Source organism: Myripristis murdjan, chromosome 14 (assembly GCF_902150065.1).
Source record: "Myripristis murdjan chromosome 14, fMyrMur1.1, whole genome shotgun sequence".
In the NCBI taxonomy this organism is placed as follows: domain Eukaryota; kingdom Metazoa; phylum Chordata; class Actinopteri; order Holocentriformes; family Holocentridae; genus Myripristis; species Myripristis murdjan.
The window spans coordinates 23,112,787-23,139,542 of record NC_043993.1 but is presented as its reverse complement, the minus strand read 5'-3'; the positions used below and the strand labels follow the sequence as shown (position 1 = coordinate 23,139,542).

General features: G+C 39.0%; 1 protein-coding gene across 1 annotated transcript; it reads left to right on the top strand.

Moving 5' to 3' along the window:
• On the top strand, positions 1 to 26,531 carry ar (androgen receptor). Its single transcript, XM_030069254.1, has 8 exons — positions 1 to 1,199; positions 7,731 to 7,882; positions 8,099 to 8,215; positions 15,763 to 16,041; positions 18,753 to 18,897; positions 21,412 to 21,542; positions 21,758 to 21,909; positions 22,100 to 26,531. The coding sequence occupies exons 1-8, from the start codon at positions 1 to 3 to the stop codon at positions 22,256 to 22,258; spliced, it is 2,334 nt and encodes a 777-aa protein (XP_029925114.1). The 3' UTR covers positions 22,259 to 26,531.
• Positions 26,532 to 26,756: the final 225 nt, after the last annotated feature.

Here is a 26,756-nt window from a genome sequence, read left to right as displayed (position 1 = left end):
ATGAGCCAAATTAACCGACAGTTATCTAATTTTATCAAAATATGTCCAGGAGGTGAAAACATGAGGGAAGGCGACATGGTACAAGTGAGCGTATCCAGGGCGCCACAAACTGAGGAAAGTCGTGTCCGTTTTACTAAAAACTCAGCGGGGAACAGAGCCGGCGGGGTGAGCCATTCTGACAATGCAGGCGCAAACATTTACGGATCTGGACACACGAACCCGCAAGTCTGTAACACGGAAAAACGTTGCAGTCATCCAGCTGCGCTTCATCAAGGAGGGGAGTCAAACGCTGACGACCGTGTGGGCAACAGCCGCTCAAATTCTGCCTGCGCCACGATCTCAGAAACAGCCAGAGAGGTTCGTAAAGCTGTGTCTGTGTCGCTGGGACTGGCCATGGAGCCCAATGAAATGAGCGACCTGGATCCCTCTCTCCCCCTCTCCCCGAGTGTGACAAATGACCAGATGCCAGGAGACAATTTCTTTGGAGCAGGAGCCGCCCCTCTGAATTGTCCCGAAGCCCAGGCGGCTCTTTGTGAGTACAAGTGCCCCGACCCAAACGACCGGCCTCTGCACAGCGGAAAGCAACTGGTGGAAATGTTTGAAAGTTCAGAGGATGCGGATCTGCAACAACTCGCCTCCATTCGTGCGCCTGCGGATGAGCAAGACTTAAGACTCAGTCAGGCTGATGGCATAACTTCAAAGGAGATAGATTATCTGGACTCAGCGCGCCTTGACTCTTGCCCTTATGGCCCATTAGTTGCAGACAGCATGCCACACTTCGGCCACACTGTCACGGAGAAAGCGTCCCATGCTTACAAACACCCGGGACATGCGAGAGACGTCGCTGAAGCCATGGAGGTCAAGTATGTTGAGTACCTGCAAGAACAGTGCAGCTTCAAAATAAAATCCGAGGCCATCAACAGTTCACCTTTTGGGACAGTATGGGGCACCAACTACACTTACAGTGACAACCGCAGCTCTCATTTTGGAGGCTCAAGGCACAGCGCAAATGCGCTCAGTGCAGGAGCAAACACCACGTTCATATGTAATCCATATGAGAGGAGCGCCATGCGCCCTGAGCTGCCGAGCGCCGAGCAGTGGCACCCTGCGGGGATGGTGGGCAGGCCGCCCTATCCCAACTCCAGCTACGTGAAAAATGAAGCCGGCGACTGGATGGATGTCTCCTACAGCGAGGCCAGGTGAGCTTCTTTTGGAAAGTAAATGTAGAAATTACGTAGAAATAGTTTTTTTTTTTTTTTTTTTACGCATTATGTAACTTAAGATATCACAAATCATTTCCTTCTCCAGGTCATTCTCATTCTTACTCTATAGGCTGATACAGTGCATTGTGTTTTTAATGGTCAGACAGGATAGACTTGATGAATACAAACTAAGGTATGCTTAAAGTAAAAATCTAAACATTATATAACTAACATAACAACAGATGTCATTGGATGGAAAAAGCTGAAAGACTTGTTTGGGAATAAATCATGCACAGTGTACTTTTCTGAAGTGCTGAGTATGTCTTCTAATTAAACTTGGACATTTTTGAGCACAGTGTATTGTGACAAATGACTCAGATTGCTTATATCCATCCACAAGAGACCATCATGTCATTGATGCAAGTGTTTCTCTCCATAACTTAGATCTTTATAGTTTACATCAGACTTTGCTGTAATGCTAGAATATACCAAAAGACTTATTCGTCATCACAAAAACATATCTGCATAATGGTTAATGTATAATTTCTTAGCAGCCATAGCTTTTGTTTCTTAAGGTAAGCTGTGTTTCAGGTTTTGATGTGACTCAAGACAATAAAGTCATTTAGTTTTATGCTGGAACAGATAAAAATCCATCCAGTTACTGTAGGAAACCAAATACCACAAAGGGATTTACCTGCAGTAAATGACAGAGGAGAGCTCTGACATTCACAGAGCTGCAGAAAAAGGATATTTTTTCTCTGCACTGATGGAACAATGTTTGCAGAGTTTATAAGAAATATATAAGTTAGTATGAATGTTCTAGCTCTGCAAACTACTGGAAAAGAAGTTCATTTTCAAACAGACTTTACAAATTGAGATTGTAGTGTAATTTTTAAACAGGCTTCTCGGGAATATACTTGGATGGAAACTTTTGCATGCTTACGATTGAAAATGTCTTGAAAGTGTCAGTTTTTGATGATGATCAGTTGAAAAAAAGGTGAGAGGTGAAAAGTCTACAATAAAAAAGCACAAGCTTGAGTTTAACTCTTCACCTACACATGTTATAAATATCTGAGCAGTTTCCTTTACAATATTGTTTTATAAATGGCTATGCTTTAAACAAATTTAAATGATAATATCTGTGTTAAGATAAAAAAAAAAAATCCATAAGTGCCATAATTTTAATGTTTTCATTAGCAACAAAAATACAACATGTTTTGTCAAGATGCACCTTTTAGTGTACATGTTTCTCATGTGAGGCAGAGAGGAAAGGTGAGAGGGAGAGCAAAAGAAAAAAAAAAAGACGCTTCATTTTGGGTTTTTGTTGCTTTCCACAGTATTATCTACACAGTTTTGTTGTAGTAGTAGTAGTTGTTGTTGTTGTTGTTTTTGCAGTCCTGCTGCAAATAAATATTATTTTCAGTGGTTTGTCACTTGACAGTTTTTACTAATCATTTCAACTTGCCATCTAATGATACAGAAGCAGAGGACAACCACACTTAATTCTGCACTGTTTGGGACAAGCGTGATTGCCTCCACATTCATGAAGCTCATTTGCCTACTTGTAAATGTGCCGAATGAAAAAAAATATGAATGGAATGTGTTCCTTTTATTCTGATATATGACTTTATTTACGTATGTATTTATTTATTTATTTGGATAGGGAGAGTGCAAATTTACATGGCAAAATTTTTCTGGATTACTCAAGCATGAACCTGATATTCTGCATTTAGTTTGGCTTTTTACTTTGCCCGTAAATATACAGGTCATTTTTTTTTTTTTTACAGTGGGTGAACACAACAACATACTCACCTGATGAGGGTCTTTGTACCAAAGCACTGACTTAACAACACTGACTTAATGGCAAATCAAGTGGACAGTGGGCAGGAGCTTATTTTTTTCAGTTGTGGACCCTTGGTCTTCTCCTAATTATGTTTTGTGTTGCTCTACAATTTGAAGAATCTTTCAGGTGGTTTGTTCAGATTTTTTTTCAACGGCTTCCTGGGAGCAACTCAGAAAAACGATAACAGTATTGATCCAATATCATTTTTCTGTTGATATTTGGGCCATTTTTTATTTGTTTATTAGAATCCCCATTAGCTGGGCGTAATGCAACAGCTACTGGTATAAAACTACCACGGTCTTGTTTTAAAAACAATTCATTATCTTTACTCATCCATGTAACATTCTGGTGGAGAGGTTGGTCACGGGTCAAGGTAGCAGTGGCCCACTCTCCGCCCATAAAGGGGCGGGGCTTAGCACACACAAGGCCGTGGCATCAAGGTTTCATCTCTGCTTTTTGTGGATGATGTGCTCCTGTTGGCTTCATCGAGCTGTCACCTCCAGCATTGGGATTTTTTTTGGAAGCTGAGTGGGAAGCAGGTGAGATGAGGGTTAGCGCCTCCAAGGCTGAGGCCATGGGTCTCTGTTTGAAAATGCTGGTTTGCCCCCTTCAAGTTGTGAGTGAGTTACTGCCTCAAGTGGGGGAATTCAAGTGTCTTAGAGTCTTTTTCACCAGTTAGTGTAAAATGTCGTGGAAGATCAGCAGATGTATCAGGGCAGCACCTGCAACAGCTGTATGCAGTCGCTGTACCAGACTGTCTTGGTGAAGCAGGAGCTGAGCCTGAAGGCAAAGCTCTCAACTTGGTGGTTGAGCTACGTTCCAAATCTGCCTTCGTGGGGTGCCAGGGATCACCCTTTGGGACAGGATGTATGTCCAGGAGGAGCTCAGGGTAGAGCCACTGCTCCTTAATGTCGAAAAAAAAAACCCCACTTGATTTGGTTTGGGCATCTACGTAGACTGCATCTTAGGTGTCTCCTTTTGGAGATATTCCAGGCTCTTCTAACTGGGAGGAGACCCTGGGGCAGACCATGAATATGTGTGGGGGGGCTACATATCCCAGCTGGGCTGGGAACATCTCAGGATCCCCTGGAGGAGCTGGGAGATGATGCCGGGGAAAAAAGATGTCCTATTGCTCTTTGTGATCCAGTCCTGGATAAACAGTGGGTAAAGGATGGATTGACTGGTGCCGGCTGGTTAAATCAATGCTGAAACATTGTGTCTGTGGATGCATATGTGCATCTGTGTGGATGTGTGCACAGGATTTGTTCCAGTGTATCAATATTATTTTCCTGCACCAGAGGAGGCTGCAGTCCCAGGCGAGATGACACAGTGCCACCCCCCAAAAGACACAACGACAAACCATTAGTTTATGTTGGAACATTTTGGAGTAGGAACCTCTCTTATAACCTCTTTTATAAGGCCGCATAGTTGTTTTAAACACAAGTCTAAAACAACTATGCCCACTATCTATGCCCACAACTATGCACCCCCCACCCGCCTGCCCGCCCCAGGGCCCATGTAGCCCATGTCAATCAAAGATTAAGACTAAACCAACTCAAAACATGGTCGTTTTTATTTTATTAGTTAATAGAACAGTATATTTCCATTTTTTGCAGCGATGTAAGAGTCTATATATAGGGCATTATTTTTAGTATTTTAGTATTTTAGCATTTTTAGTCAAGTGTGTGTTTATGATAGGAGGTATTTGTTTGCATTTTTATTTTGTGACATGAGATTTCCCTCCGTCCCTCACCCCCCATCTCATTGTTCAACACCAACACCTCACCCCCCTACCTTGTGCTGAGAGAAAGAGAGAGAGTTTTGAGAGAAAGAGAGAGAGATAGCTTTTTCAGCACCAGGGTGGCGTGAATAGTTTTGGCAATTGCCGATTTAACATGAGGAAGTGTTGAATAAAATAATATAATGTATTTGGCATAAATGCACTGTAACTGGCCCTCAACACACTTTGCTCTGCATAAAATGTTTTTCATCTCAGGACAAGTATGTTTCTAGCTTACAGTAAAGTAAAAATTTGGCATTTGATATAGTTCCTTTCTTTATCTTTGATTATAACCTAATTTCCTTTTAGCAGTTTTGTAAAATAGTTCCAACACCTTAAATGTATAGCATATATGCATAAGTCACAGTAACTGTTAAACTACTTTGCTCATATAATACTGTATACTTGTGTATGAAGCACGCTCTGTTGCACACACTGGTTCCAGGCTGACTTGCAAGCCTTGCTGATTTCAAGATGATTTCAAATTGGACATTGAAGCACATATGATGCACTTTCTTTAATGTTGGCTACTAATCCAGACAGTATAAATGGTGTAATGGTAAATATTTGGTATTGAGAACTTAATGTTATATGAATATCTAAAAAAAAAAAATGTATTGCTAATTTCTCAAAGGGTTTTTTTTTTATTATTATTTATTTTTCTTAAGATATAAAAATATGATGTTAAAAAATCATATGAATGTTCAGGAAGAAAACATTTCTATTCATACTGGTTCCAGAAAATGTGTGTGCATGTTCTGCATGTTCTCCTTTGTTTTTGAATTCTTTGATTTTATGGAAAATTATAGAATATTTTCCCCTAAATCTGTACACACTCTAAAACCTAAACCAACTCATCAAAAATCCTTTAACCACACATTATGACCGCTATAACAAAAAAATCACATTTCTATTCAGGTAGAGATGCTGCACTGTGAGAGAATGAATTAAAAAAGAAAATATATTTACTGTAAAAACTGTACATAATGGACACTGTCCTTTATGGAATAGAGTGCTTGAATCATTAATGCCTCAAAAGTGCAAATGTTTCTTTTCTTTCTTTTTATTTAATCATTCTGGGGATTATTACCAGTTACCTATGCTACTTTGTAAAACTGTGCCTTATAATTTTTTGTCATTCATACATATTTTACAAATTTACCATGGCCAATAGAGCCTAAATACCACAATAATTATCAGTCAGTGCAGCTGGGCTTGTTGTAAATAAGCAATGTGGTCTCACGACCTCTGATCACTCTCACCTCTAACAGTGGACGTCTGTCACAGATCTCTTTAGTCCAGTTTGGAAGTCCCACTCTGGTTTTTGTCACTTATTAGAGTTGTGAATTTAATGACAACTGTTAGTCAGTAGTACTGTGAAATTTATGTTCTTATATTATAGTGTAGATCTCATGCACTAGATGCAAAAGTTAAGTGTGGTTAAATGTCATTTTGTTTTTGCAATTTCAATTTGCTTCTTGGTTTGATTTTCCTAGTAATACCCAGCAATTACGCTTTTGTACACCCTCCATCCTCACCCAAATTAGTAAATTAAAGACGATGGAAGTGTTACAATTAAGCTCTGTCCTTGTCTGTCTTACAAAGAACTTTGACATCTTAAGTTTCGCATCAGTGAGGTATCGTTATGTCTGTGCCTTTTCTAGTCTCTCTGTGTTCAAGGCTGAGGTTAGACACACATCGCGCCCCCCTCGGATCTGCCGCTGGCACTCACATCTTTCCCACACTATCCTGAGTCGGCACAGTCTTTGCTTCCCCCCAACTGGAAAGCATTCAGAAATCTTAGCCAGAAACTGTGAGGCTGTATAGGCGGGGCACAGTTTAATATTGCTATGGTTGTATTGTTTGCATGACCCTGTGTGTGTGTGTGTGTGTGTGTGTGTGTGTGTGCGTGTGTGCGTATGAGCCATGGTATCAGCGATAGTGGGCATAGTTGTTTTAGACTTGTGTAAACTGGATTGATTTAATTGATCATGGTCTGGAGCAGGTGCTGGTGAATGTTATAAAATGTCATTTAGACCCAGATCAGTCTGTGTGTTTTGTCTTGGCACCTGTTGGACACTCAGCCGTTCTGGTCATACCCCTTTGAGCTGCTCTGCCCTTTTGTCCTCATGTTGTTCAAGTTTGTACTCATCCTCTTTGAGGTTCAGTGGTCAGTGATCCCACACAGGCTAGGCTAGGTTAGCCTGTTATGTCTTTCCAGCATACTATGTTGTGTTTTGGGCTTTGTGTTATTTCCTTGTGTTTTATTTTGTTGGATACTGTATTGCCCTCATCAGCTCCACAAAGGAAGTGAAACTCAGCTTTGTCCATCTGTCCATCAGCAGGATAGCTAAAAAAATACTAGACAGATTTGCATGGCACTTGGTGTGAAGCTTGGTTATGGGACAGCAAAGAAAAGATTTCCTCTTCAGGCCACCTGAAAGCCTCAAGGTGGCATGGCAGTCAGCAGGGCTAAACACAAATGGGCTGTAGTTTCTGAATGTAACATCACGAAAACCAGTGGTGAAGTATGTGCTGGGTCAGGATGGCACTGACCAACTTTCCCCACTGATCCAAGGTTCAAGGTCCAGCTTTATTTGTCCCAAATTGGCCTTGCAACATGGCAACATCCATACAAAACAATAAGACAGCACTGACTGAAAAAACAGAAAACCCATTAATTTCTAAATATAAATGTACAAATAAATAAAAGTACAAATAAATGAAAAATCATGAGTTTATGGATTTGAGAAAAATAAAATAAAATAAAATAAAATAAAATAAAAGAATGGAAAGTCTATGAAACACTTGCGTTTCATTCTGGGGTTTTAACCTTTGGGGAAAATGTTTTGTGATTTCTATAGGTGCATACAACTCATAAATATTCTGCTATGTTTGGCTCCAGGTTTGATGGTGGCAAAGATCACATGTTCCCCATGGAGTTCTTCTTTCCACCACAGAGGACTTGTCTTATCTGTGCAGACGAGGCGTCCGGCTGCCACTATGGTGCCCTCACATGTGGCAGCTGTAAAGTTTTCTTCAAGAGAGCTGCAGAAGGTAAATCCTAAAGGGCCTCATCTGATGCCCCTTTTTGAGCTACTGTAGCTCATTTTATTTCAGTTCTAATAAAATGTCTCTCTTTAATGCTCTGAATGAAGGGGAACATCCATTGTGTGTGTTTTTTTTTTTTTTTTGTTTTTTGTAGTGACACATTTCTGCCATCATCAGATTATTTAATTAAAGTGATGATTAACATATGGTTTCTCTGTCTAGGCAAGCAGAAATACCTGTGTGCAAGCAGAAATGACTGTACTATTGATAAGCTAAGAAGGAAGAATTGCCCTTCGTGTCGGCTGAAGAAGTGTTTTGAAGCTGGAATGACTCTTGGAGGTAGGAGGTCTTGGGGGTTCAGAGTACCAAACATATTGATCACACAAACGGGTTAAAATGTGCTAGATTTTTAAACAATTACTCTCGGAGTGTATCATTGCTGTGCTCATTCCTTCATTTTGTACTGTTTGCTTTGCTTGCAGTTGCTGTGTTACACTGCATTTCCCTCCATGGGTTTGTCAGCCACAGTTGACAAATTTTGCCCTCTGTAGAATATGTTCAGTATAAACTATTGCAGCCTCTGTGCACCTCAGCGTGTATGAGCAAAGCATGGTAAAGAGAAAGTGAAGTCTTAACGGTGACACTATTAATGGTCTCCCCAGACCAAATACTTGATTTTCTCCATACTGCACATCTTAGCCTGCTCTCTTCAATTGTAGCATCAGCACAATAGGGGATGTTACTGATAATCAAGCCCCTGACTGAGCTGCCATGCAATTTAGACCTATTCCATTCACTTCTCCTTACTGTCACCCAGACCTGTTCGTCATATTAGGCCGTAAAGATTGACATGTGGTGGACTAATTTTAGTCTTGTGTTCAATTTTCACTCTCTTCCATTTTCTCATTCTGTTAACGGTGAAAATTGTACTGAGAAGCACAAAGCTGACATGAGACATGTGAATTAAAGCAGCAGAAATGCTGGTAATTTTGCCACCAGTCACTGACAAGCCCATGGGGGGAAAATGCGATGTAATGCTGTGATTGTCAGTAAAAAGGCACACCTTCCATGGATGTGGCTAAAAAGAGCCCTCTTTCACTCAAGTTCTCATCATAGACATCTAATTCACCTGCTGCATCTCACAGGAAAATTTATGACAATAATTCGTAGTAGTGGAGGAAAAAAATTATAGATTTGTGCCCTATTATCCCAACCTTTTTCTTCCTAAAAATACTTCAAAGCTAGGTCATAATATACTGAGAAAAAAAAAAGATATATTTAAGTCATTTGACTTAGTATGTTCATTATTAAGCCCATGTAAATTTTCTGTTTGTTTGCTTATTATTAATTAATTGTACTGTTGCAGTTGTCTAATAATGAAATCATAATATTTGTATTTTAAATGATTAAGGTGCATTATTAGTTTCAGTCCTAATAGACTGGAAGGTCGAAGGGAACATGAAAGAGATTTCTGAACCTTGGATTGCTATCTAATAATGCATTTGTTGAATTTGCCTCCATTCCAGATTGAAAAGAGTAGATCAGAATTGCTTGAAGATTTTCATTTTGAATAGCTAAACTCCATATTACTCTGGGAATGTTAATTACACCCCGAAATAGAGCCTGAACAGGGTTGTTAAGGCTAAACTGTCATAGCAGTCTCATTTTGTGGGAGCACAGTGAAGACAAAGCATTGGAAATATAAAGTAACCTGGATGGACCTCATGTGCACGTCTGCATTCAGCCGTGAATGCAGATTAGAAATTCCAGTCTGCCAATTCCTTATCACCTCTGTGTAGTAATATACACTCAGTGGCCACATTATCAGGTCCACCTGTACAGTCTAATACAGTTCAGTGCAACAGCTCTGCCATAAATTTTACCTTTTAACAAAGTTCATAATGTTCAGTTTTTGTTGACACTGTGGAGAATGTGTAAAATTAATTATATGTTTATTACTGAGGTTGTAGTTTGTAGAGGTCTTGTATTGGACTATATTATACTGAGAGGTGTTTCTAATTTTTTGCCCTCCATATTTGCATACATGAAGGGGACAGAATAATGGAAACACCCCTCAGTAAACTGCAGTACAACAACACCACTAACTATGAGCTCAATGCCAAACATAGAACTGAATGAGCACCTCTGTTACTGTGACAAAAAGAAAACCTGAGCATTATAGGCAGCAGAGAGGTAAACTTTATAGCACAACAGTTGGATTGTATTAGATTGTACAGGTGGACCTAATAAAGTGACCACTGAGTGTATGTTGAAATGAAGTGACACAAATATTGCACAAACTGTGGAATCTAGTTTGCCTAGTTTACACAAGTACTTGTCTTCTGAGTATCACATAACACTTTATATGTGTGTAATGCAAACTGAGGAATCTTCACTTTGCCAAGAAGTTGTTCCCCATGTGAAAGCCCTCACTAATAAACCGATCGGGAAACTAGAGGGCAAATCTCTGCGAGTGCTGAGCAATTCTCCAACAGCTGCTACACCCAAAAATATTACCACTGTCACTAACATTTTAAGTTAAAGTGATTTCTTAACCCTGCAAACAGTCTCTGTCTCCGATCATTATTGTTGGATTACCACCAAAATCTTATCACTTGTTCCGTGGCCCCAGGCCTATCATGGATTTCATGGAAATCTTCTCAGATTTCAAGATATCATGTTGACAGACAGACAGAGAATCAGACCAACAAACTCAGGCGAAAACATACTCTACTTGGCAAAGTTAACAGTGGCAGGATTTTTTTTTCCCACCACAGAGTTGGTCAGCCAAACATTAGTACCATTCATTTACTTTACATGGAGCTGGTACCAGGTTAGCCACGTTTTGGCCACCAATTATTACAGTAATCACCCAAATTCCATAATACGACTACTAATCATTATAGCTGCAACCTGGGGTCTAATCCCATGAGGCAAATGACTTGATAGTGAAAATATAAGCTTGATTCATCATTTTAGAGAAGTTCTAAATCTCAATAATAGAGCATTTTGGCAATGGACCTGCAGTTACAGGTGAAATGTTGCCTGACAGAGTGCTATTTCAAAAATGTCCTTTGTTTGGTGAGCCACAGCCAAACAGATACAAGCATCCAAATTGATTCAGTCAGTTGAAATACATTTGTAAAATCTGATTAAAGCAATTTAGTTGGAAGTTCTTGTTTGCATATCATTGTTGTCATCTTCCTGTGTACAAGACAGCAGGATGGTTTTGATTTTCAGAGCTTGGTAATAGCTGGAATCAAGCAAGTCTATGTATGCTCTATTCAAAATGTCTGAGTTTGAATCAACATTGCGGAAGAATTAGAGAAAAGTAAGGACTTGAATTCCTTGTAAGGACTTAAGGACTTACAAGGACTTTTTTTTTTTTTTTTTACAAAGCTCTTACTTTAGTAGTAAAAACATGTAAACTATCATAGAAAATTTTAAGGGTATGTGAGTGTGCGCAAAAGGTATTCTGAGTGGAGAAAAATCTCACACTACTATTGCCCCAGTAGTGTGAGATATTTGAAATATATTTACATTGCCCTTGGACACAGTCTGTGGGATGCAAATAATTTTAAAAGAACAAGAATCCTAATAAAAACAGTAGAGTTTCAGAATTACAGGGTGGAACCAGTAGTAACAAAAATGATGTGACACTGAATTGATTTCCATCAAGAAGACATTTCAGCCGGGTGGAAGGTCGCCAAACCTCGTCCTGGTCCTGGTCCCGGTCCTGGTTTGAAGATTGTACTTGCTGACTACTAGGCTATTTTAAAGTGCAATGTGTACTTTCTGCTTTCATGAAGCATTAAGACTATAGTGCGTATCAGCAGGGGTTGCTGAGTGTTAGGAGGAAATATAAAATGAATAACTCATGGCACACTCACTTCAACAATTTGGGTATTCACAGAAGCGGGTCAAGGCTGTGTTTTCGTTATTCTTTGTACCCCTCCCACAACCTCCTATAAGTGTGGCACCCTCCCACACCTGTGAACTGCAGTGATCATATACTGTATATATGTACTCTTACTTGTACTTTGCATAACATCAGTAGCACCGGGAAACCAAATATTTGTAGTTGTTACTATAATGCTCAGCTGCAGCATGTTTTATCAGCTGCCCATGCTAAATAAATGTTTAGGTTTCCATAAACATTTCAGCTGGGTGGAGGGTGAAAAATATGTTCTTAAAATTTCAGTTCTTTTTGTAACAATAAGCTTTTAGTTGCCCATCTTTAGCTACTTAGCATGTCATTGCAGCTTTTATGTTTGTCCTGTATAAAAATGCCCATAAGCAGCCATAATGTGGAAATAATTACAATGGTGGAAAGCACACTCCATATTTCCATTTACAATAGGACTGATCAGAGCAACCTAAAGTAGGAAATGATTTGCAGTAATGCAGGAATGTACATCTAATGCTCAAGTATCTGATTTGCATGCACTGCAAGGCTCACGAACACACTCGCTTATCCATTCGTATTTGCTCTCACCCTCTCATGTGAATAAAAAATCAGTGATTTGACTGAATAATAGCAAGTTCTGAGAGACAGACAAGATCAATTTAACTGGCAAATTTCCTTCTCAAACGGATCCCTTTAACCGCCAGCAGCATCAGACTGTGACAGTCATGGGACTGGTTAGGGTTGTGAGTTGCCGCGAATCAAATTTTGTGTAGAAGACCAAATAATGGTCAGGGGCAGGCATGACCCAGTTCCTCGTACGATAATACCCAGAGATATTCAACATTTCATTGTGGTTCTCATAAAGAAGTGCCCATGTCAGACAGCACCATTATCCTCATGTGGTGGCTGATCAGGAGCCCAAGGAGGGATCCTGGTCAGTGTTTTGGGTGGCTGGACATGTTGGGATGGAGTAATTTTAAAAATGGCTCAAGTTTACTGTGACCTTCAGTGTTGTAGGTTTTTTCTGGATGTTAGATATCACAGAGTGCACTATGCAAAGACCTGCAAAACACCTATGCCTCAATTGCTCCGTGTTAGGGATTTTTAATTAACAGTTTTTACATGAGGGGATATTTAATCAGAAATGGAAATATTTCTGCAAATTAAACTGCTTCCAAATTTGCAGTTTATTTTCAAACCTGCTATTTTTGAGAAAGAGAGAGAGAGAGAGAGAGAGAGAGAGAGAGAGAGAGAGAGACTTTAAAAAATAATGGCATCTCAATGTTAATAAAATTTAAGTGACATGCCAGGTTACAATTTTAATGACACATATTCATTTACACAAAAAGGTGGAAGTTGCAAGTGCGTTAACTCACCAATTACTGTTACCCATTACGTTTAATGGTGTAAATGAAGTGGCAGAACAGCATGGAACATTCTATATTTTAAAAGATTTATGATAGAAATTAGTCAAATCTCAAAAATACAATACACCCTTTTTGAAAATGTAATCTTTAGGGTGTTTCTGTGTATCCCACTTAGCTTGCTGTAGGTAATTGATTGATTGAGACCCGTTCTCACACAGCTTTCATAACTAAACTACTAAGATTTTGAAAAAAATGGTTAAACCGGAGTTAAACTGTTTCTCAGCAGCTCTGAAACTCAAGAAATAACAATGAATGATTGATTGTGAATTGTTAATGGTTGTTTAGAGCCTGACTGTTGTTACAGGACAGGTTTAAGCTCAGACTATGGTATTTGGCAACTGATTAGCAGGATATAATTACTTCAACCAAATTTTGTGGAAGACTGCCATGTGTTGTACGAATAGATTCAAAGTCACAGAGCCAATTTAACTTGTAAGTGCCGTTTGATCTCCAGCCCCTGTGGGATATGAAATTGTGGTTTCGGTGTTACTGGGGGTCGGAGAGCAGGCTTCTCATACATTTGTTGGGGTTTTCTGTCTCTCAGTCCTTGTTATATGCCCTTAAGAAAAGAATGCACACATACTCGTGCAAAATTGTAAGCTGTATATTTCAATCAAACCATTGCCACTTGCAGTAATAACTTCTTTGGAAAAATATGTAAATGTAGAACAGAAAAAAAAGTCATTCATACATGTATTTCTAAGTTACAACTGTTTTGAACCAGCAAGGACTCACATATGAGGACCACAGGCTTTCTATCAGATGGGCCTCATCTGTTCAAGAGTTTTCTTCCAAAAGGAACATAATTTGATATCTATTTCGTTATTAGTAGATCAGAGTTTGAATCGTTGGGTTACCCATGGTGGTTACAAAACTAAAATGGATTTTGCCTTTAAAAGATTAATTAAGAAGCGCAGTTACAAAATGAGACATTCACAGCAGATGATTCACAAGATGGAAGTACATAAATTCTTGGCACAGTAGCTCAGTGGTGAGCAGTTACCAGGGGTTAAACTGGGATTTGTTATGATGGGGGTGGGGGCGACTCTGTGGTTTCAGGGTTACCATGGGTGCATCATGTGTGCGCATAGACTACAAAATATGATCAATATCATTTGACAAACTGGAAGAAAAAATATGGCGAGACAACCCTCTGCTGTGAACACTAAAATGGTAATTAAAGTCATTCTGTACATTGATGGTAGAACATAAAACATATACAGCTTAATTAAATCTTTCAGTAAGTGGACTCTCCTATGTGTCTGTGTCAAATATAGGAATCGTGTTGTTACCACTAAGGGAGTGAATACTATCACCAAATAATATGAATATTACAATCCTTTTAATAGTTACATTAATCTGGAATTAATTTACATCTGACAGTATATACACAGGCTACCGTTCCATGACTTTTCAAAGTCCCACAAAATTTCAATCACTATTTCATTTCCTCAGAATCTTGCTAAACCATAATCTATAGCTCACACACAGTAAAATACTCACAGTGGAAATGCAAGGCTAACCCTAACTCCAGCTAGAGCTCGCCAGCTTGCTTAATGTAACAGTTAGACAAAGACTGAAGGCAGCCTGCCTCAGACTATCTTGCATTAAAGTTATAGTGTCATTTTGTAAAATAGAAACATTGTTTAAGCAGAATATCAGAGCAATTTACACTCTGGCAGCTCCTGACCTGTTTTTCTCCCTACCATGGCATCCACCTATCACCTAAAACCCTCCCATCTATGAGACTGACTTTTTTTTTTTTGTTAGTTTGTTTTACATTTCTATCTTATTTAACAGTGACAGTACAGAGAAGAGAAAGGAAGGGCCATTGTAGTAAGGACTTAGCTTTGGTCCGTGGTACGCGCTCTCCTAGGTGAGCCACAAGGTCGCCCTGCTTCTACCTCTTTTTTCAGTTTCATGGTGGGTGGTAACCAGCGAGGTGCATTGCAGGCTGAGGTTGCTGATCTGCCAGTAGCTTCTAAGGAAACCCATTAACAGAGAAAAGGTGAACCCCATGAAAGTTGTGATGTGATGCGAGTTTTTACATCACCTCATTGAGGACTCTGTTCGCTACAGCTATAAAGAAAAAAATAATTGGTCAACGTTAGAATTAAAAAGACTGAGAAAAGTGTAAAAAGTAGTATCCCTGATGACACAGAAGAGTGTCATGTGCCAGGACCTTACAACAAAGAGGGAATCAGGTTCAGTTCCCCAGCCATTTCTATGGAGATTTGGGGTTTGCTTAGAACTTACTGTGATTTTGTGTATGTCTCCTCCAGATGTTCAGGTTTGTTTTCAGAGTCCAGAGACATGCACGTCAGGTGTATTAGACTCTATATTGCCCATAAGTGAACATCAAGTGCTGATTGCTCCACGGTGGGAATGCTGGGATAGGCTCTAGTGGGTCAAGAAAATGAATGAAAGAAGTGACAGAAAACCACCACAATAATTGGTGCTTTCATTTTTTAGATTGAAAAACTGATAAGGTCATCCTGTCATACTTTTGCACCGCTAAATCTCTCTTTTTTTCTTCTTATTTTATTTCCCAGCACGTAAACTAAAGAAGATCGGACAACTGAGAAACCCTGAGGAGGACACTCCTGTGCAGGACCCCGCCGAGGTTATGCAGTCTATCTCCCCTAAATCTGGCCTGAACTACCACTCGCAGCTGGTGTTCCTCAACATCCTGGAGTCCATCGAGCCGGAGGTGGTGAATGCAGGACACGACCACGCTCAGCCAGACTCCGCCGTCGCTCTGCTCACCAGCCTCAACGAGCTCGGCGAGAGACAACTGGTCAAAGTGGTCAAATGGGCAAAATGTTTGCCAGGTATGACAATGGCTGAGGTCAAATTTTTTAAGTCTTGGCTGTTGAAGGAGCCATTTATGTTTACTGTTGGCATGTAATGCTTAATTTAGATATATCTTAGGATTATTATTTTGAACACTTGGGGGGCGATCATTATATGCACAGTGGTATATGTAGGAGCACAGGTGACAAGAAGTGAGGGCACAGGTGGGGCAGAGCACACAGATCTCACCAGACCAGCAACAGATCAGCACACTATATTCATCTTTTTACAACTGTCTACCAACTCAATAAATAACAAACTAAAGCACAAATGATAACTGGAAATTTAATTATTTTGGTTCTGGGAAGAATTCATTCCCCACCTTAAGTAATGACAACAGTGTAATTTATTGGAAATTTCCATTAGAACTGTTTTCAATGTAAGGGCAGCTTTATTGTTATTGGTATTTTAATGCAACATTAAATATTAATTGTAGTCATTAGGATTGTCATATAAAAATAAATAGATATTTCATCCAGATATGAATTATCAAATCATTTTGCAGAAATTGCTGTGACTGGGCTATTATATATGGCAATATATATATATATATATATATATATATATATATATATATATATATATATATATAGGTATCACTTTTACCATTAGTTGTTGACAAGGCTGTCTACCTGTAAATGCCACACTTCTGCAACTTTTGGTTCAAAGAAAATCCCAGTTATCCCTGTCATATTTACCTGTGCTGCATGTGTTAAATGTTACTTGCAGCAGCACCATGTAGGAACCAGAAACACAACTCTGTTTGCTCAAGCTGCAGATTTTTCCACAACACAATCAGTCTTTGTCAGCTCAACTCAAGTCATTGTCAGTGGAACTTGTGAAATGTAGCAGAGCAATACCAGTTTACAAAGTGAAGTTAGCAGGAGGAGAAAGATGGACTGACGGCAGATTAATTCATTATGGTCCACACACAGCTGTACGAACAAACGAACGGAATTCTTTATTGCCACTGTACATTGTACAACGAAATTCTGTTCGCCGCTTTCTCGGCAAACAAGTTCGAACAGACAACAATCAATAAAGTACAAATAACACAATAAAAGAATGAGTATAAAAATATAAAAATATATAAAAATAGCAGCTGTATAAATAAAAACCTCAGATAAGTGACGGCAGCAGTCAGTGTAAAAAACAGCAGCAGGTAGGTTTAACAGTGCATGGAGTCAAGAGCAGGACTACTAAAAAGGAGAGGACTTTATTCATGTTGGTGTTGTTGGATTTTCCACAACAAGAAAATTTCTATAGATGATCCATCTGCCTCAGTCGTGTCCTGATCAACTTTTATTAGACTTTTCACCCTTTTCTGTGATGCATTGCTACCTTTTCAGGACAGTTTCTTCCAGGCTAGAGGTAGGGTTGGTCCTGATTGGAAAAAATACTGTCATACTCACATGCCACTTGCACACTGCGAAGTAATTGCTTTTCAAAGCTGTATGTAATTGGATAAGAAGCAGCTACATCTTTAACCCATGTGGCCCGGGGTCTTGTTGCTACGGTGACATAATTAAATCAAACCAGGACCTTATCTTGTGAGTCTGAAACAGCTGTGTGCTGCAAATTCAGAATAGTTAAGGAGAACTGTCAATCCTAAAACTATCATTGACAGTGATGCCGTAGCTTATTGGACACATATCCTGAGTATAAGGAGTTAGGTAACATCAATGTCACATGCTGAATAGATTTACTTTACACGGCTTATATTACAATATATAGCCACAAGCACCAGTCACCAGCGTTCAAGCACAATAAGTGAACATGATAAAGAGATGACACACAATATCAAAAAAACTCGCCACTTACTGAATGAAGATTTTGCTGTACACAGTGCCCTAATGATACAATGGAAATTTGTGTGACTCACTGACATACATATACTTTGCACCCTGTGAAGTGAAGAGGAAATGCTATCTTCACCAATCACCAGTGTGAACACAGCTGATAAGCGTGTTATACTGAGCATTTGTATAGTGCAATTGACTCTTAAATTATGAATACGAAGGCATAGACACTTTTAGTGGAGAAAAATAAGGAGAATAAGGAGCTGAAAAATGCTAACACATAATGAAATATGAGCAAACTATCTGGTGGCTTCCTCGCTGGGACGCGGTATGTGTACCACTGGACACTGGGAAATAATTGGACTTCACAACAGTATTTGATTGGATAAGAAGCAGCTACAACTTTAACTCATGTGGACCGGGGACCTGTTGCTATGGTGACATAGTTGAATCAAATGGGGATCTTAACTTGTCAATCTGAAACAGTGTTTGACGCCACTTTAACTTAAATCAAGAGTTTGATGTCTTGAACTAGGCAGAGATCGAGCATAAGTTACCTCAATATACATATTTCTGATCTAAAATGATACATGTTTCCTAAAGTTTTAAGTTAATGATGAAGCCAAAATCCCATTGCTTTCAAAATTAGATTTTCTTGTTGTTTTTGTGCATAAAAACAATCAGCTGACATGTTTTCCTAAAATTTATAATATCTGCAGTTCAGTTGCAGTTTTACCATACAAATACATAGAAAAGGTTTGAAAATGTTGCAAATTTTATTTCACAGCATAGCAACATTCACTAAGCTACAGCTTTTACAATGTTGTTTGTGCTCAACTGCTACGTTGAAAATGTAATAGATAAAGTTTTGCTGGTTCTTTTGTCCTTAGGTTTTAGAAATCTGCATGTGGATGACCAGATGACTGTCATTCAGCATTCATGGATGGGAGTGATGGTGTTTGCCTTGGGCTGGAGGTCCTACAAGAATGTCAACGGCAGGATGCTTTACTTCGCCCCTGATCTCGTGTTCAATGAGTACGTGCAGCTGTGAAATCCTGAATTCAGTTATCTCTGCTAAATTATCTTATCAGAGGTTGACCAACATGCTTTGTTCCCCATTGTGATTACAGCAGTGACCTCCTGTGAGTGAGCTGTTGGCTGTTGTACATAACACAGATGCCAGTTTCTCTCTCTGTCTCTATCTTTGTGCCTTTCTCTCTCCATCGCTTTCTTTCTTTCATTCATGCACATACACAAAGAAATATCTCTCCAGATCTTCAGAACCAAATTACAAATGGCTGCAGGCTTCTCAGCACCATTTATACCGAGTTTCCTCTTTCTGCGTTTTTTTGTTACTGTGACATTAAAGTGAGGAAGCGAAGATTAGTTTTTCAGTATTCAAAGCCTTATGGCCCTGGCGAGTGAAACTGATACACTGTGCCATTGAAATCTGAATATTACTTACCACAGACAACAACAACTGTGAAATCTGTTTAGATCAGGATGTTGGTGAGGAATGTTACTTGTCATACCAACTGAAATTTTAAGATTTGTGGAACCAAATGAAAATAATCCAAACACAATGGTTTTATAAAACATGTTTTTTAGTGACCAACAGCATAGTCAGTGTCCACAGTGTCAAAAAATTGAATGCAAAGCTGATAACATAATAGGATATTTGCCAAAAATCATCCTCTCTCGCATGAATTTATATGCATACTTCAAACAGAGGTCCTGACCTGATTTACACCAATCTGATGATGCTGCAAGCCTGTGAGACTGGCAGCGTGCGGGTGACCTGCTGTAATCAAACCTCACACCCTGATATTTTGTCAACTAGGTGGCATTTTTTGGCATTTGTGACACAGTCATGAAGTTTAGAAGAATTCGTAAACATGCCACATACACAAAATTATTTTTGAGCTGGTCAAGGTTGGTGCTGGGTTGGATAATCTTCTGTAGAAACAGAACCTGCTGACTTTTCCACGTTTGGCAATTATTTATTAGAAGACAATTGTCAATTTGTCACCAATCATCTCATCACCAGTCATCACCAATCTTGACCAAACTTTATATGTTGAATTGCACATGATACAAGAATGTGAGGGGAAAAAATTGACATAAATGTGCATAGCTGAGCTCTGAGATTTTAACTTTTTGGTGTATGAAGAGAACGCATGATCTGAGTTTCATATTGATTTTACAAACATTTGAACAGATGAATTATTGCTGCTTTTGTGAGAGTTAGCATTTTTCATAAACTTCAAACTTCAAAAATGGTTATGAATATCAGAAATCAAAAAATCAGCTTTTACTGGCATGGTTCAGATAGCGGAAAGTAGCAGGAAAAAAAAATCAAAATTCAAAATGGTGGAAAATCTGTCAAGGTGCAAATGGGTGTGGCCCACAAAAGTCGATTCAACTCAACCCACAGAATCTAGGAAAATAAAAGCCTTTTTTCATAGACCCACAGTTCAAAAGGTAAAAGCACAAACACAAAGTTCATTATTATAGTGCCACCATGTTGTCAGTTGATGTATTTTTTGTTGCCTGAGCAGTGTGTGAGATTTGCAACCTGCAAAGTTTGGTTGCTGTTGCTCTTACTGTTTCTGAGATCCAGAAACTTTTAGCAGTGAAGTAAGAAAAGTAATCCATGCCATCATAAGAGGGCTAAATACCTACTTGAACCAAAGATTTTTCTTTTGATACACATGGTACATATGGTAATGAGACACATAGACTGTTTTAGACAAGTTTTTTGAAACATTTTTAGTAATAAAGTTTGCAGCCATCTACATAAAAAATGCCATTTGTCCACTCAAAATAGCTATTACAAATTTAATTTAATAAGCAACATAATATTACATAAACTTGGCGTATGTGGTGGGGCCTCATTGGAAGGAGGAAGAGGGTCCTGGGTGTGAATCTCAGCTCAGCTCGCGTGAGTTTCCTCCCACAGACTGATGACGTCTGCTGAACTGATTACTCTAATTTGCCTGCATGTGGGTGTGTTTGTTTGTGGCTTCACTCTCTGATGGACAGGCAACCTGTCCCTGCCTTCCACCCAGTGCATGCTGGGATAGGCTTTAGCCCTTTGTGACACTCAATATGAATAAGTGTGTATGGAGAATGGATCGGATGATATTCTCAGCTCACCAATCAATAAATGAAGATTGGTCAGCCATGGCATATCTCACAAACCTTTTATGAGTGTGAAGCATCTTATATAGAAAGTTTTACTGAAATATTAGGCTATATTAAGTATAAATGAAAGGAATCTAAAGTAACATAACTGATTTCCTGATTTTTTTTTTTTTTATCAGCTTGCTCAGATCAAAGAGCATATATATAGTATATGTCTATATAGATATAAAGTCAATTTACCCTCACTGCCCCCATTACACTGTTAACACACACTGATCTGACCCTCTGTGACAGTCATTCATGTCCAATGTAAAGCAACTTATCCCTTGCCATCTCTGATTTCAGCCTATAATATTATGTCCCGTCTCACCCTGACCTTTTCACATCTATTTTCTTTTTCCACAGTCATCGGATGCACATCTCAACCATGTACGAGAACTGCATACAGATGAAACATCTGTCCCAGGAGTTTGTCCTGCTGCAGGTCACTCAGGAAGAGTTCCTCTGCATGAAGGCCTTGCTCCTCTTAAGCATTAGTAAGTTAAGCTGCACTACACGTTCAGCTTAATGAGTCCCTGTGTACTGAACATAAATGTGGCTTGCAGAACTCTCAGAAAATAAGAACTTGTATCCTGTACGTTATTTATGGACTGAAAACAAATGCCACATTTTTGTTTAATCTTGTTAGAAGTGTATGTGTATTGCAATTACCTATGTGCTATTGCTGATGCAGAAAATTGTGTTTTTCCAGTTCCAGTCGAGGGTCTGAAGAGTCAGAAGTACTTTGATGATTTGCGTCTCACCTACATCAAGGAACTTGATCGGCTCATTAACTATCGAAGGAAGACCAACTGCTCTCAGAGATTTTATGAGCTCACCCGCCTCATGGATTCTCTACAACCGGTAACATAAAATGATTGTGCTTTTTAGCTTTTTCAAAAGATTTAGAGATCTTTAGATTCAGAGTTAGTATTTGTTTGTCTTATCTTACATTTTGATGACCTCCCGTAGAGCACCTATCATTGCCAAAATACTGTTTGTTATTTAACAAAATTTCATAATGTAACTTATTTGTGTCTCTCTCCTGTTGCAGGTTGTAATGAAACTCCATGCGTTTACGTTTGACCTTTTCATCCAGGCTCGGTCACTGAACACAAAGGTCAGCTTTCCAGAGATGATTGCAGAAATAATCTCAGTACATGTACCAAAGATGTTGGCAGGTTTGGCCAAGCCAATCCTGTTTCACAAATAGACAATTTTTTGTCATCTACAGTGACTCATCTTGGCTCCCTCCTAAAACTTATAACTAAGGCTTTGTACTGTTTCTGTACATCTTCAGTCTGTACATCTTCAGTCTAATAGCACTTAGCCCTATTTTGTAACCATTATCTTATTGCATGTTTTTTTTTATTTTTTTTTTCATTTATACGTAATTGAACTGTTTTCTAAAACTTCAACTTTTATCTCGAGAGCTGCAAAGCCTCAGCTGGAGTCTGTTTCTGTGGTTGGGGGTAAACAACTGGAGAAGAGGTTCTGCTTTACATCAGCAGCAAGTCTGTAAAGATGAATGAGCACAGCAATCTCTACTTAAAAACTGCCCTTTAATTGTAATATTAAAAATGACATTTCATTCACCTGTTGGCCCTGACACATACGACTGAGTGGTAGTCAAGTATATTAACAACTAAAAGATGAAAATAAGAATGCTGGCAATGAGAATTGGCTAACATAAATAAGCAAAAAGTAATTTCTCATTGGTTGAATAAAAATCTGTGTATAATTACTGCTTTCAGGTGATCCTTGTACGGTCCTACTTCTGAAACTGGTTGTCATTAGTAGAACTTGTCACACATGCAGATGTTTTCATCACATAACAATAGTACTTTTCATGGTTTTTGGTACCAGAAATGTAACTTCAGGAATCAGGCAGCAGTGTGTTACTTTGTGCTGCAGTTGGAGAAAAAGAAGAGAAAATCTGTCAGGCATGTAACCGATGTCTTAGTTGATCAGAAACAAAACAGCATGGCAGTTAAAAATTAGAGTGCAAATACTAATAGACAAAAGTATTAGTTATTTACATGGGATGCCAGACAGTAACACTCTGTACAATACAAAACTGCATTGTAACCATAAGTGATTGACTTTAATTCGCTCTGCCCCCAACATCAACGTCACATCTGGGCAACTCAGGTCTTGTAGAAAAGTCTCTCTGTATTTATGAGTAGAGTGCACATGAATGACAGTATTTGAGACAGGGAATGATGCACCTGTTCGGCACTACTGACTTTCATCTTCTGAAAATAATTCTTATACAAGACAAGTGGTACTTGCAAGATCATGTAAATTTTGAGGAAAGTGACACTTTTCCAAGTAACACCTTGAGTACGATACCTTTTGTTGTTTGCTTGCCGAACCTTCAAGCCAACAGATTGACAGTCTGAATTCTTTTCATCAGAAAGAATGATTGCAAAGAAGAATGCAAAGGACTAAAGCATTTATACATTTTGGCTTTATAGCTGGCCTTTGTTTGACTGTGCCAATGCAGTACAATGCAGGTGTCTTTAGAATATACTGCATGCTTATTGTCACTCTGCATTTAAACCTTTTTCTCATCATGTTGGTAGCATACTTGTAGAGCTGTTTTCTTGATGTTGTTACAAGTCATTTTAAAGAATTTAGTGGGTAAGTTTACTAAAACAGTCATTTGATGGGCATAACTGAAGTTGGAGAAAACTGGACAGTTTAACAAATGTTGATGCTGTACTTCTACACTGCACCACTTCAAATTCAGATTCCAATTTTTGAGATGCTAACCTGAATGTTTTTTTAACCATTTTCTGACCAGTGAACAGTCCTTGCACTAAAATTCGAATTGCCACAAAAACATCTGTTCCATTCATGCATTGCGATGAGAAGCAATCCAAACTCTGTTTACCTTCAGAAAGTATTCAACTCCCTTCACTTTTCTCCGCATTTTGTCTTGTTCAGAATTGATTAAATTAGGATGTTTTGTCAGTGATCTACACATAATCACATAATGTTAGAGAGGATTTTTATAAAATGAATTAAATGAAATGCTAGTGCTATGAGTCACATAAGGCACATCCAAATTCCTTTAAATGTCCATGGCATGTCTCTATAACTTGATTGTCTCAGTAGTCCGCCTGAGGAAAGTTCAGTTGAGAGGACACAATTTAGAATGAAACCCCATTTGTCTACTAAAGGTCTAAGAGCTACGGGATAGAATACCCACTTTATACAAGATTTGAGAGGAGGAGAAGCACTTGGAGTCTCTAGTGTCTTTTGGCCCAGCACAAACTGCCGTGGTGGAGGAGCTGAATGCCACAGTCTCTCTCCTGAAGACACTGAAGAACCTTGATTTAGCCTAAGAGCCGGGCTTCAGGTCCCACTCAGCTCGACCCCACAACAGCTGGAGCCATGGATGATTGCTGGCAGGCCTGGTTGGAGAAAGATGGAAGGAGTGCTCCACGTCTAATATCATCCCAGGTCGTCAAGCTGACAAATAACCTGGTTAGGGATGTTAGGGTTCCTGGAGTGGTGACGTACTGTTATCGTGGTGCCCAAGAGGAGGATGTCACTGCTAAAACTCCATCGCTCCTTGAACAACATCCGATGGTGAAAAGCATCCTGGCACATGTTGCTTTTAACAACATTAAATTCCAGCAAGCTGAGAGGCGTCAGAACGTCTTTATAGGTCTTACTGACACTGTATTTGGAGATCCGATGTGTCATTTCTAGGCCTCTTCCTTCACACTAACTTGACGACATCAGCTTCACATATGGCTGAAGGGATATTGTGAATCTCAAGGTATTTTGTTTGTTGATAATTTTGCTCCTTTCCTGAACTGCCCACATCTCATCAAAAACAATAGACTTCACCTGAATGTGTGTGGATCTTGGATCCTGCCACTGCATATGGAGCTCACCTTGTCCATTCAGTATTTTTACAACTGACACTCGGTGAGTCATTTTTATGACACTCCCCTTGGTTTTAATATTCCAGTGGTAATGACTGATAGCTGGCTAAAGTATCACTTGTCTAACTGCAGGAGTGTTGATTTGAATAACTTTATTATGATTTGGACTGTTGGCTTGCATCAGAAGGAAGCAAGTCAACGGGTCATGAACCCAAATTCAAAACATAAGTTATTATGTTCTCTGCTGATCAATAGCACCCCTTGCATTTCTGGAGGTTGTGACTCAAATTTGGAGCAAACTCAGAATGTAGGTAGTTCTCAGTATGGAAAGCTTCTTACATCACAAGGGCTAAGGAATTATTCATATGAATGTTGGTGTTGGATTTGATGAGAAGCCTTGTAAGTGGTTTGCAAATTATCTCAGCAGTAGAACACAACATGTGGTTGTGTTGACAAAGGTGTGCAACAGGGTTCCATTTTAGGCCCACTTTAACCACAATGTTTATAAATGAATTAGGCGAAAAAAAGTTACAAACAGCACAACTCATCTGCACGCAGATGACCCTATTACCTATATAACAGCACCCACTGATGGCCAGGTGCTTCAAAACTTGAATTGATTGATCTTAAATTACTGTTAAACTTAGATAAAACAAAACAGACTGTTTTAAAGAAAATAGACTAATAGAATCATGAAAGTAAATATTACTACACTTAATGGGACACTGATTGAAAGAGTATCCTCTTATAAATAACTTGGTGTCTAGACTGATGACATGCTGTACTTCAAAAAACATTAATGAATTAACTAAGTCCTTGAACACAAAACTGACATTCTTTTATAGACATAAGACATGTTTTACCCAGCATTACAGAGAGTCAATCGTTCAGTCAACCCTTTCATCTCTTATGGATTATAGTGATGTAATTTATATGTTCTCTCCTGCTTCAACACTTAAACTTCTCGATACAGTCTGTCATTTCACCCTTAGCTTCATAACTGGGGATGGCCTTAAAACACATCATTGCATACTGTATGAGAAAGATGGGTGGCAGTCATTGGCAGTGAGAAGGGAATGGCACTACATTCTATTTATTTACAATGCACTCCTTGGCAAACTTCCTGGGTATCATACATGTCTTTTTAACTACAGATCATTTTCACACTGCACTGGGTTGCAAGACTATTTTATCCTCAAAAGTCTTGTCAGAACTGAGATTGAGAAACTAGCCTTCAAAGATAATGTTCCATACAAGTGGAACAATTTCCAAGCTTCAAGAAGCTTCCAAAATTAGACAAGCTAATCCCTTTCAATTTCAGTCTCTTAACTGACATGGAGCAGTGTGAATGCATGCATTTTCATTGAATTATTGTTTTATTGAGTCGATGTTTTTTATTGTTTTATTGCTTTTGTGTGCTTTCTTCCTCTTTATTGTTCTCATATACTTTGTGTTTGTTTGTTTGTGTGTTTTGTTGCTTTTATATCTTGTTTTTATTATTTTATATTGCTTCATATTTGTACTGTAATCAGGGCATCTTTGAAAAAGAGAGCTTGCTCTCAATGGCCCTCCCTGTATAAATAAATGATTGAGTCACTGATCAATATCATGAAGTTTGTCTGCAGAGGTGTAAGGAGCAATAGATCTGGGGAGGTATATCAAACAATATCTTGGATGTTGAGTTCACAAGAGCCACATTATTTGGAAATGGAAAAAAGATGGAACTTGCCAGACTCTTCCTAGATCAGGTCATCCATCTAAACCGTGCAAGAAGGTCCTTGGTCAGGGAGGACACACCATGAACCCAAGGCC

Excerpts from the sequence above, each read along its gene's own strand:
- ar (XM_030069254.1), top strand. The coding sequence starts at position 1 with ATGAGCCAAATTAACCGACAGTTATCTAATTTTATCAAAATATGTCCA. Across the intron at positions 1,200-7,730 it reads GTCTCCTACAGCGAGGCCAG|GTTTGATGGTGGCAAAGATC; the intron begins GTGAGCTTCTTT and ends GTTTGGCTCCAG. Across the intron at positions 16,042-18,752 it reads ATGGGCAAAATGTTTGCCAG|GTTTTAGAAATCTGCATGTG; the intron begins GTATGACAATGG and ends TTTTGTCCTTAG.